Source organism: Tachysurus fulvidraco, chromosome 6 (genome assembly GCF_022655615.1).
Source record: "Tachysurus fulvidraco isolate hzauxx_2018 chromosome 6, HZAU_PFXX_2.0, whole genome shotgun sequence".
In the NCBI taxonomy this organism is placed as follows: domain Eukaryota; kingdom Metazoa; phylum Chordata; class Actinopteri; order Siluriformes; family Bagridae; genus Tachysurus; species Tachysurus fulvidraco.
In genome coordinates, this window is record NC_062523.1 from 9,875,046 (window position 1) to 9,889,686 (window position 14,641).

Consider the following 14,641-nt stretch of genomic DNA (forward strand, 5'->3'; position numbering starts at 1 on the left):
CTACTGGGGATGTCTGTTTAATAATACTTGGCAAAAAAATCGTCTCTTTTGCACTTGGCAACCAGAAACTCCTATGAAGACTCTTCGGTCTTTGTCACTTCTCCAAGCTCATCACAGAGATGGACAGGAAGCAGCAGCCTCATAGGGTGAATCACATTTTGTCTGATACATGGCTTTGTTTTCTTTTCTGATCATCTGTCTCTTGTGTCGCTTCTCAGAGGAAAAGGAGAGTAATTAGTGGTACAAAAAAACCCAGACATATTGCACTGTCCTTGTCGGACATTAGTGTTTTCGTGTTTGGGAGAAGGTTGTCTTTTCTCCAGGGTGGTAATAAATCCCCTCTTTGACATGCTGCATTTACTCTGAATACACAGAGGAAGAAAGCTTCTGACTTTTTTTTTTGCTTTCCATTTAACACCAAATGTTGCAACAAGCTGAGACAGATCAGTTTTTCCAACCTGTTCATACTGTTGGTGAATGGATTGTCTTGCACATACAGTATCTAAACTCTTGGGAAAAGGAACTGTTTATTTATTAGGTCTCAGAGAACTATGAGAAAACTCTAAAACAGGTAATGTAATGCAGACATCAATCACCTGAATTACAACTTTTGACATTTCTTCAGCTTATAAAGTACACCTATACATCTAATCAACCAATTCTGTGGCAGCAGCACAATACATAAGATCATGGGGATACAGGTCAAAAACCTCAGTCCATGCTCACTTCAAGACATTGAATTTTGAACAGAATGGTTGGTTAAAATATTTTAGCCGCTACTGATCTTCTATCAGTTGCATAGCCAGAAACATGATAAACAGAAAAGCATCACAGAAAACGAAGTGCATCTAACCTTAAAGACATTAGATTTTACTCAATTCTGCCAGTTAGCTCACTTCTGTAAATTTTACAAAGCATTATGCTATTGCATTTTCCTAAGCGTCTGCGCCTCATGGTTCAGGTCCCAGGTCCGCCAAGGAGGTGCGACGACTTTGAGGATGGGGTTCGCAGTCAGTTCATTTTTCTTGCCCTCTGCCCTGATGCCGATCTCTCAGTTTTGGATTCAGGAGATTGCGTGGCAATCTCTGTCCCCTTGCACACCATGGTGGTCATGCAAGCCTACCAGGCTGACCTGTTAAAAGAGCTTGACGTCCGAAAGATGGCCCATGCCATGGCTGTGCTAGTTGCCACAGAGTGGAACCTGAGGCTTATTGTAACAGGGATCATGGAAAGGGTTAGTTCCTTTCTTCTGGATGCCTTGATTTTGCCTTGGGGCTAGTTTGACGAAGCAGTGTGTGCTGTCCTTGGCAGGCACCAGTACGTGAAGCGCCAGTCAGTAGAGTTTAGGGAATTTTTGTGCATTAATGTGCCTGGGATCTTCTATCCACATCGGGCCCCGTTAAAGGCTAGGGAGGCCATTTAGTGTGCCCAGGTCCAGACCTGTCAGGTGAGAGAGGACCTTAGATTTGTCATCACTAGGCAGGCTCTGGTTATGGTTCTAGATTCTGCTCTGGGCATAGACCAGGTTTCTTTCACTGAGAGTGATTTTCATCCTATGGCATGTAAATCAGGATGCAGACTTTTTGTCATGGCAGGTGATGAGGCTCGTGCTTTTAAGCTTTTAAGAACAAGATCGCCTCGTCCAGTACCCTGGCCAGGGGTGTTTCCCACAGTACAAAATAATTTGTGCTGTGGAAGTTTGGGCCTCTCTGCACACCTTCACCATGTTCTGTTCCAAGACTGCTTGTGTTCTCTCGTGGCCTCTGGCACAGTCATCGAATCGTGTGTGGTGGTGGTGTGGGTATTGACGTTCCCACAGCATCAGCCTTGAAGCAGCATTGAGATCCCTCGAAAGGGAACTACACCAGGTTGCATATGTAACCCGGTTCCCTGAGAAGGGAAGGAGACGCGTCACTTGCCACACTCCGGGCATTCACCCGCGCTTCCTTCAAACAAAAGGAAGCTGGAGTAATGTGATGTAGATTCCCTTATATGGACTTGCTGGTGCATATTCCTTTCATTACGTGTCCTATCCGAGCCATTAGCATGTGTGAACACAGAGCTTTATGGCCTTTTTACACCTGGTCACTTCATGTGTTTTCTCTGATCCGATAGCTACCTGATTTGTTAAAACTGTTCCATTTACATTAGGCCACATAAATGCGTCTTGGCGAATCGGATATCAATCTGATCTTTCTACTCCCGCCCAATGTGCAAATATATTTTACCTCATTTCTGGGGTAATTGAAATGGAACTCGCTTTGGTGTATGCGGTTGCTACTAAAAATAGCAATTACTGTTTGCTGCATTTTCGCTTGCGGCAGCAGTGCATTTTAAGACCCAACGTGACACCTGGGTGAAAGATCGGAGCCAGCACCTGTGGGAAAACATGCATGCATGACCCCCGAGTCACCTGCTAGGGACGTATTTCCGTTTGGGAGGAGTATAGCGCTGATGTATGTGGCTTGAAAAACCACATTCATTTACACCTGTCCAGTTTCATCTGAAATGCGTCCCAGACCACCTCCTGTAGTGGTTTGAGCGATCGGATTTATATCCGTCTCGAAACCGTTTCGGAGGGCATTTAGACCTGGTCTTTTTACCATCGGATAGCTATCAGATCACAGAAAACGCATGAAGTTAACCCCGTAGACAATACTAAAAGAAGTGGACCGAACATGAGCCATGCCACCTTAAGCCACCTAATGTGAATAGACATTATCATCATTCCTGACAAACAACTGGAATCTATGTGTGACATAGCCAGAGGAATACATTTGCTTGTCTTGTGGCAATGGCATTGAAATCTTGCGGCCACAACAAAGCAATTAGTGAAAAATTGAAGTAATAACTTTAATAATAACTGGTGGCATTGTGATGTCCTATTAGAATGAATCAGTGGCTCTATAGAGCTCCATAGAATATGTAAAAATGCATTTTTTCAACCATTTGGGTATAAGGTAAAGACAGGTTCCTTAATCAGACCTTTCTTGGTGAGTATGTCAAAAATAGTCTGATCTCCTTGCGTGGAGGAAAGAGCTTTCATATTTACTATTTTATTTTATTTTTGACCGTGGTATTGCTCATCTGAGGAAATGTTCATTTACACTGACTTATTTACTTCTATGGCATATTTACTCAGTGAGGATTTAAAAAGTAAAAAATATTTTTTTGGAATCGCATTGTAGCCAGTGACACTTTTTGAGAAAGATTTATTGTCCCTTTAGTACATGTGGGAATCTGTTTTGTTGAACAGATGCCTTACTGTAAGAGAAAGGTGACTTTAGTCTAATAATATGAAATGCAGAAAAGAATAAAAGAGTTTTGTTCATCAAAGAATATAACAAAGACCTGCTTCCTATCATATAGGAAGAGGTCATTTGCCCGACAGTGCAAATGCCCAACCACAGACTTTTACTGTAGATTCTTGGAAAGCATGCAGGGGTGTTTCATTTACTCTCTCGAACACCTAGAGGCTAAACGTTTTGATAGCATTTAAATAAGAGCAGAGAGTGAAGGTTAAGATGCAACTGATTGATGGAGCTAATGTTGAACTGATGTAGCCAAAATTATCACATATTTTTTTTTCTCAAGCTTTTTCCTGTAAGAGAAATAATAATTTCTTGTGGTAGGATTCATATTCAATAATAAATACACATACAGATAAATATATGGATATTTGGAGGACAGAAAAGAGATACTTATAGGACTATTGCATTACACCTGCAGTATACATGGAACCTTGTGCTTAGCTAAATCTGTAATATACCCTCACAGAGCACTTTATTAGGAACACCTACACCTACACATTCATAAATTTGTCTAATTAGCCAGTTATTTGGCAGCAGTGTATTGCATAAAAGCATGCAGGTACAGGTAAGCAGCTTCAGGTAATGTTCACATCAACCACCAGAATGGGGAAAAATGTGGTCTCAGTGATTTTGATTATGGCATGATTGTTGGTGCCAGACTGGCTGTTTTTAAATATTTCTTTAACTGCTAATCTCCAGACACTTAGACACCCAACAGTCTCAGAATGATGCTATAGAAAAAAAAAAAAACATCCAGTGAGTGGCAGATCTGCTGACGGAGATGAGAGGGTTCAACAGAGAAGTGCTAGACTGGTTGGAGCTGAAAGCAGAAAGGCTGCAGTACAATAATTCAGATAACCCCCTTTTACTATTGTGGTGAGTAGTAAAAGTTTTGCCCAGTGCACAATATTTCAAACTTAGAGGCAGATTTGCTGTTGCAGCCTGGGCTACTGGATGTTCATTTATACTGAGGCACAAAGATGGTAGAGTCAGAATTTTGTACACAGGTGCTAGAGACAGCATAGAATCATAGACCCAACCTGCCTTGCGTCAACGGTCCAGGCTGATGGAGGTGGTGTAATGGATTGGGCCAAAATATACTTTGGTCATTTTAATACCAATAAATCATTTTTCAAATGTCACAGCCTATTTGAGTATTGTTGTTAACCCTGTGCATCCCTTCAGGGCTGCAATTCATGCATCTTCACTCTTCGTTAATGCACCATGTGACAAAGCAAAAGTTGTCTTAAACTGGCTTCAGAACATGACTCTGAGTGTTCTTCAGTGGCCTTTCCAGTCACCATATCTGAATAGAATAGAACACCTTTGGGATGTGGTAGAATGAGTGACACAAAGCATGAGAGTGCTCCTGAAAAACCTGCAGCGATTGCGTGATATAATAATCTCAACCAGAATCTCAAAAGAATATTTCCAACATCTTGTGGATCTATGCCACAATGAATTGAATCTGTTTCAGGTGCAAAGGGAGGCCCTAACCAATATTTGTGAGGAGCTCCTAATAAGTGCTTTGTGAGCATATAGCAGATGCTTTGTGGGTTTGAGACTAAATTTAGTTCAGTAAAATTCAACGGGTATGCACAAGTGTTTTATGGATAATTAAGAACTTATTCTATTGTTATCCAGATCCAGGCATATAGGCATGTACATGAGTAAATTTAGCTGGAGACCTTAATCATATGAAGACTGTCTGGCTTTGGTTAACATCTGGCCTAAATGCCATTGAACTCCAAGACATACTTTACATTCACTACATAACACAGCATAATTTATTTAGTGCCTCAGACTATACTTTTAATCCTAGTTTATACCAGAGAACAAGTGATGCATTGTTCTTAAAAGCTAGTCTGTCAATTGTGGCATTCTAGAGGTTTCTCATTACATGGTTCTTGAAAATTTTTCAAATAACTATCATTGTTGCTGCATCTTTTATGTTACTCACAGCAGGCTCTATTCTAGTAATAGGCAGAGTTGACCCAGAAAGTGCTGGAGCGTGGTGTCAACATGGACACCAAAGTACTTCGGAGGGTTTACTACACCAGTCTTTCCAAATTAGGCCAGCTGTGAATGACAGTGATAGGAATCATGAGCTGATGGAAGACCACACACACACACACACACACACACACACACACACACACACACACACACACACACACACACACACACACACACACACACACACACACACACACACACACTTCTGAGAGTTGAAGTATGTAGGTCAGGTGAAGTTTCACTCAATCCTGTATTAAATGTGCAGGTGCATGTTGTTAAGAAAAAGCAGCCAGACACCTGGGCAGCTTTATAAAAACTGGTTAAATTCATAACAAAAATATGAGGTGATTTGTCCTTCATTTTCTGTCATTATTAAACTTACATTCAGTTAGTTGACCAGGTCTTTTGTGAAAACATGCCCTGAAATGTACTGTGCATAATTCAAAATATCCTTAATGAGATACTAATGGCCCTTGCATTCGCAGCCTCTTTTTTCTTATATTATCAGTCTTTCGGTGAATGCCGACCAGACATAAATTAGTACTGTATAAGACACCACATCATGCGTCAATACACCTCAGTTCCTCACACTAACAATAGTCACCTAAAACAGAAGTATTTATGTACTTGAAGTGACTTTATTCAAGCTCATCTTATTTGTGCTTGATCAATATTACTTGAGCAAAAAACCCTTAATATCTGGAGGATACCATATATCCATATATATATATATATCACTATAACAATCATTTTGCTTTGCTATTTTAATGCCAGTGCCACCTTCAAACATCTCCTGGAGCACAAGCAATAAATGTGAGTATAAATCTTACTTTCTGCTTAGGTGCTTAGGTTTCTTCCCTCAGAACCAAATGCAAGTGTTCTAGACTGATTGGGCTCTCTAAATTGTCTGTTGTGTGTGACTGGGTGTGTGAGTGTGTGTATGATTGTGCCCTGCGATGGGTTGACATGCTGGACAGGATGTCAGCCTTGTGCCTTGTGCCCTGACAGCCGTGAAACCCCTATGACCCTGCATAGGAAAAATGGCATAGAAAAGTAATAGGTGGATAATGTTTAGTGCTTTTTTATATCAAGTACACACAATTGGTTATAATAAGCTTGTCCTTGGCAACAGTTGGTTATAACAATCTGTAAAGCGAAGGACAGTTGTACTTAATAAGCAATGCAGCTGGCACTTGGGTGTGGAATATCTGTTATACTGCATGTATGTAATATCTGAATCTACTGAGCCTGACCATACTGTATGCCTGAGAGGAGACACTTTTATTATTATTGTTTTTTTCTAATTGGAAAGTCTTAAGGACTGAGGATTTTAAGCTTTCTGGTTTCTCTGTAACATTTTGTGTCTTTTTTTACTCGAATCGAAGGGAAAAAGAAAGCTTGTTGAGGGAATGTAACAATAAATGGTTAAATAAATGTTCAAAAGTGTCATTCATTAAAACAGAAATCCATTTAATCTGCAAATGTCTGTATAAGAGGAATAAAACACTTCTGCTATTGGAAAGTAATGACAGTTTAGATGATAATAGCACCTACTGTACTCTACCCTAGGCTATTTTCCTATAACAGCACATCTGCAAGAAATAAACAATATTTTAAATCTGCATTGCTTTCAGACTCACTGACTATAAACTGGTAGATTTTTCTTGGGAGCAGGGAAAGATTTTTCACAATGTATTTTTGTCCTCCTCAAACACACCCAGTACCAGGAATGTGTTTGTATGAAGTCTGGCTATGCCACGGCTCTATGCTACAGGCCAAACAAGACATGAATGACCTCTCAGGATGAAGCAAACTAAATGAAGAACTGAAAAACTACATTCCGTCTTTTGTCGTTCCAACATGCTTCCCCGGAACGTCAAAACATCCAAGTGATGTCCCTCCCCTGTCTCTTTTTCTCTTTTTACAGGAGCCTTTGAGGAATTTCAGCTTGTCCTGGCTTTACCTACAAAGCTAGATTTTTAGACATTGTTGTGTATCTTGTCTTTCTGCCATGGAATGAATTCATAAAGATATGGTTTAATAAGATCACCCTGAGGTATTTACAATATATGGCATACTTTCTTTGTGTCTCCCAATTCGTGTACAGACAGTTACCGCCTCAGGATTGTCATGATCTCAAATCTCAGGATGATCTAAGACAAGTTGTACCGTGAATGTAATTTAAGGTGTTATGATATAAAAGAGGAAAACAGTCCTGAAATTAGAACTTTGATGCTTTCTCAGGAGAATGACCCAAGAGTTGTGAGCTAAATGTAGTAGCAGTTGGTGTGAAGTGTGTAGGCTGATGTGTGGAGTGACACAGATAAAGGTGGTGAAAGCAGATGTTTAATCCTGTTCCAGGGTCAGTGTAGGACACCACAGTAATTACAGACTGTTCTCTCTCTCTCTCTCTCTCTCTCTCTCTCTCTCTCTCTCTCTCTCTCTCTCTCTCTCTCTCTCTCTCTCTCTCTCTCTCTCTCTCACACACACACAAACACAGAAAATGTCATCACAGTCATCTACCTGTCTGATAGACTCTATCTCTCAGCTAACATAACATGCTTTATATTTAAAATGAACAGCACAGAGGCTCAAAACTAATCAATAACCTGGAAATAAATTGCCATTGTTTCTTCATGCTTCAATTTACATATTTATTCTTATCTTGCCTTAAATGAGGTATTGATTGTTAATTGATTGGAAGGCCTTTGGACCAAACTGCTTCATTTGGCTTGCTGTACACTGTAAAATATTTCAAGATGGTTAAACTAATAAAAGTTCAGCTGCTGCCCTACAAATTAAATATAAGCTTTGTTTCAACTCATGTAGACAAGTCTTACTTTAAATAAATAAATAAATAAATAAATAAATAAATAAATAAATAAGGCCTTAATGTTGAAATTTTAGCATGACAGGTGCACAATAGTCTACTGCTATAATATACCTTAGCATACTATACCAGCTACTGTAGCAATACAACTCTCATGTTCAGCTATGGTGTTGAACAAGTAAAATGTATTGCCTACCTTTCAGCTCTGTTTATGGATTAGTTTTTGTCATGCTATGGATAAAAATATATGTGGATTAGTGGAAGAAGTTTAGGAATATTACTTAAGAATCTTACTAATATATTATGTATAAATATTGTATTACATTAATGCTTTAATGATGTGTTAAAATTAATACATTCTGTTTGATAAAAAGAAAAGAAAAGCACACATTGTTAATATACGTGATATTTACAGTCTTAAAAATATGACATTAATTAAAAAGAATGAAAAGGCGACAAGCAAGTCTTAGACATTTAAGGATGCATTTATTCTTTTTAAACTCATGAATAATAAAATCATGACTTCATGATGATTCAGAAGGGATAACTCTATGCTAAGGTTGCAAATCCCACTCTAGCATTTCCCTGGTCAAACACAGAGTAGAACTGCCTGAGGAAGACATCACCCAGGATCCAGTAAGGATGTCCGTTCCTGAACTTATCATGTGCTGCCTTTATGCCACTCTGGCAGTGGGATTGAGAATTTTTTTCCTGTTTCATTACAAAAAATAACACGTGTCATTTTGCATTTTGTCCCTTTACACGTTTTAATATTTTATATAACAGTTACTTTTACAGATCAGTTATTTTTTAGATGAGTTACATCCACTCTTACCTGAAGCACATAAGCAGTACCCGGCAAATGCAAATGAGCTCCGTTCATAATGAATGTCAATGTTGGAAGGTTGCTCACGGCATCACAGTGGAACACATACTGGAAGCATAACAAACACTAAAAGTTTCTTTTCAAACTGTTTTATTTAACCTCTGTGTGCCGCATGTGTGCTGTGGCAAGTCTCTAGTCCCTAGTCACTATCAAATAAAATACTTTACTTCCTGAACAATTGTGGTCCAAATACAATTCACATTCATGGAAATCAGAGCAATGTTTCAGTGCAACTGAACTCAGACCACCAGGTAGTCTCTGGTTCTCATAACAGCTTTTATTTTAACAAATTATCATATGAACTCTGCTCTGTTTACTCAACTGCCCTGTGTGAAAGTGACCTTGATCAATAAACTTGACTAGTGAGCATTATATACTATCTGGTGTACAGTTTACTGACATATAAAATAGATAAATAATAAAAAGCCTCTGAAATTAAAAATGAAAATTGGCTTACGTTGCCGTTGCTGTCCTGTTTGGCTCCCAGCATTCGATGAAGAGTGTCTACATATTGTGGTGGGCACTCCAGCATTGACGTTCCTGTGTCTGTAATAGCAGTACATCCATTTTCACACCATCCAGTTGACTGGTGATTCACCTCAAAACTAACAAAGGGAAAAAGTTTATAATCAAACAGTTGCAGTATTATCGGCTATTATTTTCTGAACAGATTTAAGTAGATCAAAGTGAAAATAGCAACATAATTGAGGGAATAGAAAGTATATATAGTAAAGTTATAATTGAAATCCATTCCTATTGCTATAATTAACGTTTATTTCACTACTTAGCAGGTAATAATATTTTGAAATTTGTACAATTATGCGCCTTACTATTAAACGATCATTAAAGTTATTTCGAGGCTTATTTCACATTTTATTTTACATTTTATTATTCAATTACCAAATATTTTCTTCTTTTTATCAACGAACGTGTAAAATTAGCAAAATAATCTGTCAGTAGAACAAGAAAATCTTAAACATAGTCACATATGTCTTGTATGTTTAATAATCTTACATTTGGTTACTTGTAAATCTTTGAATATGAAATACTAGATCATTCTGACTATATTCCAGATATTCTAACTTCCTTTGATGTCATTTTTGCTGTGTTTATTGAGAATATTATCCCATTGTACAAGTTGAAGACCTTGTGAAGACACCTACCCTTCAAAGACCAGCTGCCAGTGGCTGTTCTGTTGTACAGGAACCCAGTTGATCTGACCCTGGTAATGAGATGGATCAACTCCACCAAACACGACCTCACTTCCACTCTCAGAGTCCCTGTTTAGCAAGTATATTAACTGTGTTAGTTGCACATCCATCTTGGCATGTATTAATTCACATCAATACCATGAAAATGTTTAGCAGAAATGTATTTAACCCATCTGGTTGATTTATTTTTTACTTTTTTTCATTTGAGTTCATCAAGAGTTTATTTATACTCCACCATGGGTCCCAGCAAGTGCTTATTCTAGTTTCATTTCAGATACAATTTGATCCAGGAGAAGTGCAGAATATTGACTGACTGCCCAGAATCGGGAACAGAGCAAGAATGTGTAATGATAGACCGATAAAGATCAAGATAATATTTACATGAAATATCCCAATTTTGTTGTTGGTGTATGGTTTTCTGCCACACAATCACATATTTTTACCTGCTCAAGTAAAAAGCAAAGATCGGCTCCTCAATAACACCTTCTTCGATCATGGTGTCCATGATAGTGTGCTGACTAGAAGACATAAAGGCCAGACCCATGAGTCCATCATGAAGAGGCTTTGCAAAATGATTACCAGGCTCTGAAGTGCTTAAACCGATCTGCTGTTTTTTGACAGCCAGCTGACCCATCTACAGGAGTTGGAGGTTAGAGCAAACAAAGAGCAATGTAGGAATGTAGGGAAGTGTGTTTCAAAATACAGTTGCTATAAAATAAATCTCTACTTTCTGCTCACTCAAGCAACACATCAAGCGATACATCACCACATTTCTCTTTAGTCATATATTTGTAATTTAATCATAACATGAATATTTTAGCTTTAAAAGGAACGTCTAAACTTTCTTTCATTTTCTACCGCTTAACCGAACTTCTCGGGTCACGGGGAGCCTGTGCCTATCTCAGGCGTCATCGGGCATCAAGGCAGGATACACCCTGGACGGAGTGCCAACCCATCGCATTGCACACACACAGTCTCACACTACATACCCAGAGGAAACCCCCAAGGCACGGGGTGAACATGCAAACTCCACACACAAGGCGGAGGCGGGAATCGAACCCCCAACCCTGAAAGTGTGAGGCGAACGTGCTAACCACTAAGCCACCGTGTCACCCCATGTCTAAACTTTTAAACTTTAATATGACAGCTAACATGAAACCATATACCAATCACTGTAGTTTATCTGTCACTACATAGATTTTGTGCTTATGAAGGCAATTTGCATTGTGTTATGTACTGTAGCTTTTAGCTTTCTGCATGTTGTACTGTCAGTAGTAGCCAACATTTGTAGAGATGAGGAACAAATTTGTTAGATAGCAGTAGCTAAAGCTAGGGCATGGACAAGTGCCATCTATAAACGAGAAGAAGGGTGGTAGAGAAGGAGCCAGTAATGTGAGTGATTACACTCTTGGGGGGTTAATAATGAAGTGTATTTCTATAATGCTTGTTCTTCAGTGTTAAGTTGTTTTGAATATTGATCCTGTAACAGAGAACCAGTACAATCTGATCTGAGCTTGAAGTTTGACTGTAACAAGACTGTGACTGTAAACTAGTACCACCTTAGAAAAACAACTAACATCAAAGACAACAACCTTGCATGAATCAGGAAAATCAAGGCCATTGCAATATATAGACCACTAAACCTGTAGCAACTGAATCAGACACGATTTGACTACTGTTAGAGCAGACTTACACTGACTGTGTCGTAGCCAAGGAATCCTTTTACACTGCCTGTTCCATACTTCTCTGAAAATGCTTTATGATGGCTGGTGAATGTGGAAGACTTTCTCGGGTCGAAGAGAGGATGACTTTCTGGAAAACAAATTGAGCACTTACAGGTAGATAACAGTACTGCAGATATAATCTAAATAAGAATGGACTACAAATAGAGTACTAGAATACATCTTCCCTTTTTTTCGCACCAGGTCATATTGGATTGGATTGGAGCTCAATTATACCACAGAATTTGAAATTCTAATTGGTCAGATGTAAAATCAAATCACAGGGTTTATCAACCCACTTGTTCTTATATGTTGTTGTTTTGATATCTATTTCTTACACAGCAAATTAGTGAATGTTTAGTGAACTGAATTTACGGAAACAAAAATTAAGTGTGTAATTGTTGAAACAATGACATTTCTCAATTACTTTGAGAGTCTACAGTGTAAACATTTAAAAATCTAATGTAACAATATACACTTAAATGTACATTGTCTTGTTCTTTAATTGTCTAAAAAATAAACAGAAAAATAATCAAATATGTATAAAACATTTTTCAATTTTTTTAATGTGTCATTTCTTTGAAGGCAGGGTACTGTACTACCTTTGTCAAAGTGTTTATATTGATTGTTATATGATGCCAATGCATGTGGTTTGAGGTTCTTCGGTGTGTATAGTACTCACTGCAGGCAGAACTTTTGCAGTAGATGGAGTTGACCCACAGACTGCTGGAGCCGGTGTCAAAGTGTAGGTAGAAGTACTGTGGAGGGCTTCCAATACCAACCTTTCCAAAATAAGCCATCTGAAGAATAGAGAGATATGGATTTTTTAAACAATTGTGCACATCATTAAAACCCAAGCAACATACTGTATACAGGCACCTATAATAACAGCCATCACTAGTAAAAGTTACATCATTTTGGTTGGTTAGCCCCTCATTGTAACCATCATCAGATCTGTACTGTGGGTACTTCAGCATTTCCTTGAGGAGACCCCTTTCCTTCATTATGGTCTCTTTTTTAACAAGAGGAACTCTGCAGACAACATGCATAAAATAACATCAGGAATCTGTCTAGTCTGTGCTGTCATTTCAATTTTTAAAAATTGTGTTAATCCTGGTCCCCATTAACCCCCTTTGGCCCTCATTCTCTTACCTGACAAGTCCCTCAGTAAGAACCAGACATAGCAGACCGAATATCAGACACCTCATCATACCTTCGCAGGTTTCTTTTCCTCACACACACAACAGCCACTTGAATCGAGCACATTTATAACCTGACCTTATCTATCAGCAGCGATCTGCATGAGCACTTTATGATTTAATCAACAATAAAAAAAATACAATAATGTATTATTTGGAGTTCTCAAACAGATGTTGTGCCAGATTTCCTGTTGTCGTATCTGTTTGTTGTATTTATCTTTGATTATGTAAGCGGATTTTTTATTCACAGTAACTACAGACTGCTCTCTGGACATTTATTATAAAAACTGATAATGCCTCAATGTCAAAACTGTCAGAAAATGCAACAGTCAGTGGGAATTATTATCTTAAAGATTTGCTTTATACAGTATTTGATGCCAATGAATGACATTTGGGTCACTGACTTATCTATGTCCTTGGCAAAATAAACATATATTCAGAGTTGAGTGAGGAATCTTACCAGTACACTGGCAAATTGACTTATCTGACATTTTTAATCAGTATAAATAAATATATTATTTTATCACCAAAAGTCTGATATAAAATTTTTCAGGACAATGTTGGCTTTGAATGAAAGACGTTTTTACCTCTATTTGGATAACCTTACATGATTTTAGAGTTTGAAAATAACTCCTTCAAATTTTACATGCATATTAACAAGTATATGGGGGCATCTCAGAGAACAGAAATGGGTTTTATATCAGCATTTACCTTGAAGATATAAACAATTTGTCATGTGTTGCACAGGAACAGAAATCCAACACAGGCAAAGGTCAGGAACAGAAAGGACTTTGGATACTAAACTGGGCTAAACATAAAACTCTGGCTAACAAACTCTGGCTCAGTGAACAAAGTCACACTAAACAAACACTTCGTGACTATAACACTCAATGGTTTAAATAAGGAAACACAGGACTGACTCAGTATGCTGCACACTCAGCACTGATACATGAGAGGGAGATTTGTGATGGGGACCCCTCTATGGTACCAGTTCTAAAATACCAACCACCTGCTTGGCTTCGAACAGGGCCTGGGATGTCGGCACACTGACTTCAGCATTAGAACTGGGCTTCGGTTTCTTCTCTACAACATTAGAAGGATTCGGCCATTTTTGTCCACACAGACTGCTCAGGTACTTGTTCAGTCTCTTGTCATTTCTAGACTGGATTACTGCAATGCACTGCTGGCAGGTCTACCTATGAACGCAATCCGTCCTCTGTAAATGATCCAAAATGCAGCTGCCCGGCTTGTTTTCAACCTGCCAAAGTTCTCGCATACCACCCCGCTGCTGCGATCCCTCCACTGGCTTCCGGTAGCTGCACGCATCCGATTCAAAACACTGATGCTGGCCTACAAAGCCAAAAATAGACCAGCTCCCTCTTACCTCAAAGCCCTCATCATTCCTCGCACTGCACCCCGCAACCTCCGATCTACCAGCACTGCTCGACTGGTTCCACCATCTCTCAG

The 14,641-nt window shown here is 38.8% G+C and overlaps 2 protein-coding genes across 13 annotated transcripts in view; one reads left to right on the forward strand and one right to left on the reverse strand.

Moving 5' to 3' along the window:
- The window catches only part of tns1b (tensin 1b), a 230,586-nt gene that overhangs the window by 9,105 nt on the left and 206,840 nt on the right, over window positions 1–14,641 (forward strand). The window lies entirely within an intron of this gene.
- LOC113645383 (gastricsin-like) overlaps window positions 8,624–14,641 on the reverse strand; it is a 28,535-nt gene continuing 22,517 nt past the window's right edge. Inside the window, exons 1-9 of one of the 3 annotated variants that reach the window (XM_027150917.2) lie at window positions 13,128–13,364; window positions 12,887–13,007; window positions 12,658–12,775; window positions 11,948–12,066; window positions 10,698–10,888; window positions 10,207–10,323; window positions 9,501–9,648; window positions 8,993–9,091; window positions 8,624–8,868 (exon numbers count right to left, since the gene is read on the reverse strand). In XM_027150917.2, coding sequence (XP_027006718.2) covers window positions 8,707–8,868; window positions 8,993–9,091; window positions 9,501–9,648; window positions 10,207–10,323; window positions 10,698–10,888; window positions 11,948–12,066; window positions 12,658–12,775; window positions 12,887–13,007; window positions 13,128–13,186 — 1,134 coding nt within the window. In that variant the 5' untranslated portion in view covers window positions 13,187–13,364 and the 3' untranslated portion in view covers window positions 8,624–8,706. Of the gene's footprint in view, window positions 8,869–8,992; window positions 9,092–9,500; window positions 9,649–10,206; window positions 10,324–10,697; window positions 10,889–11,947; window positions 12,067–12,657; window positions 12,776–12,886; window positions 13,008–13,127; window positions 13,365–13,885; window positions 14,029–14,641 lie in introns of those variants that run through there. The other 2 variants (XM_047815153.1, XM_027150918.2) reach the window with 2 other exon arrangements.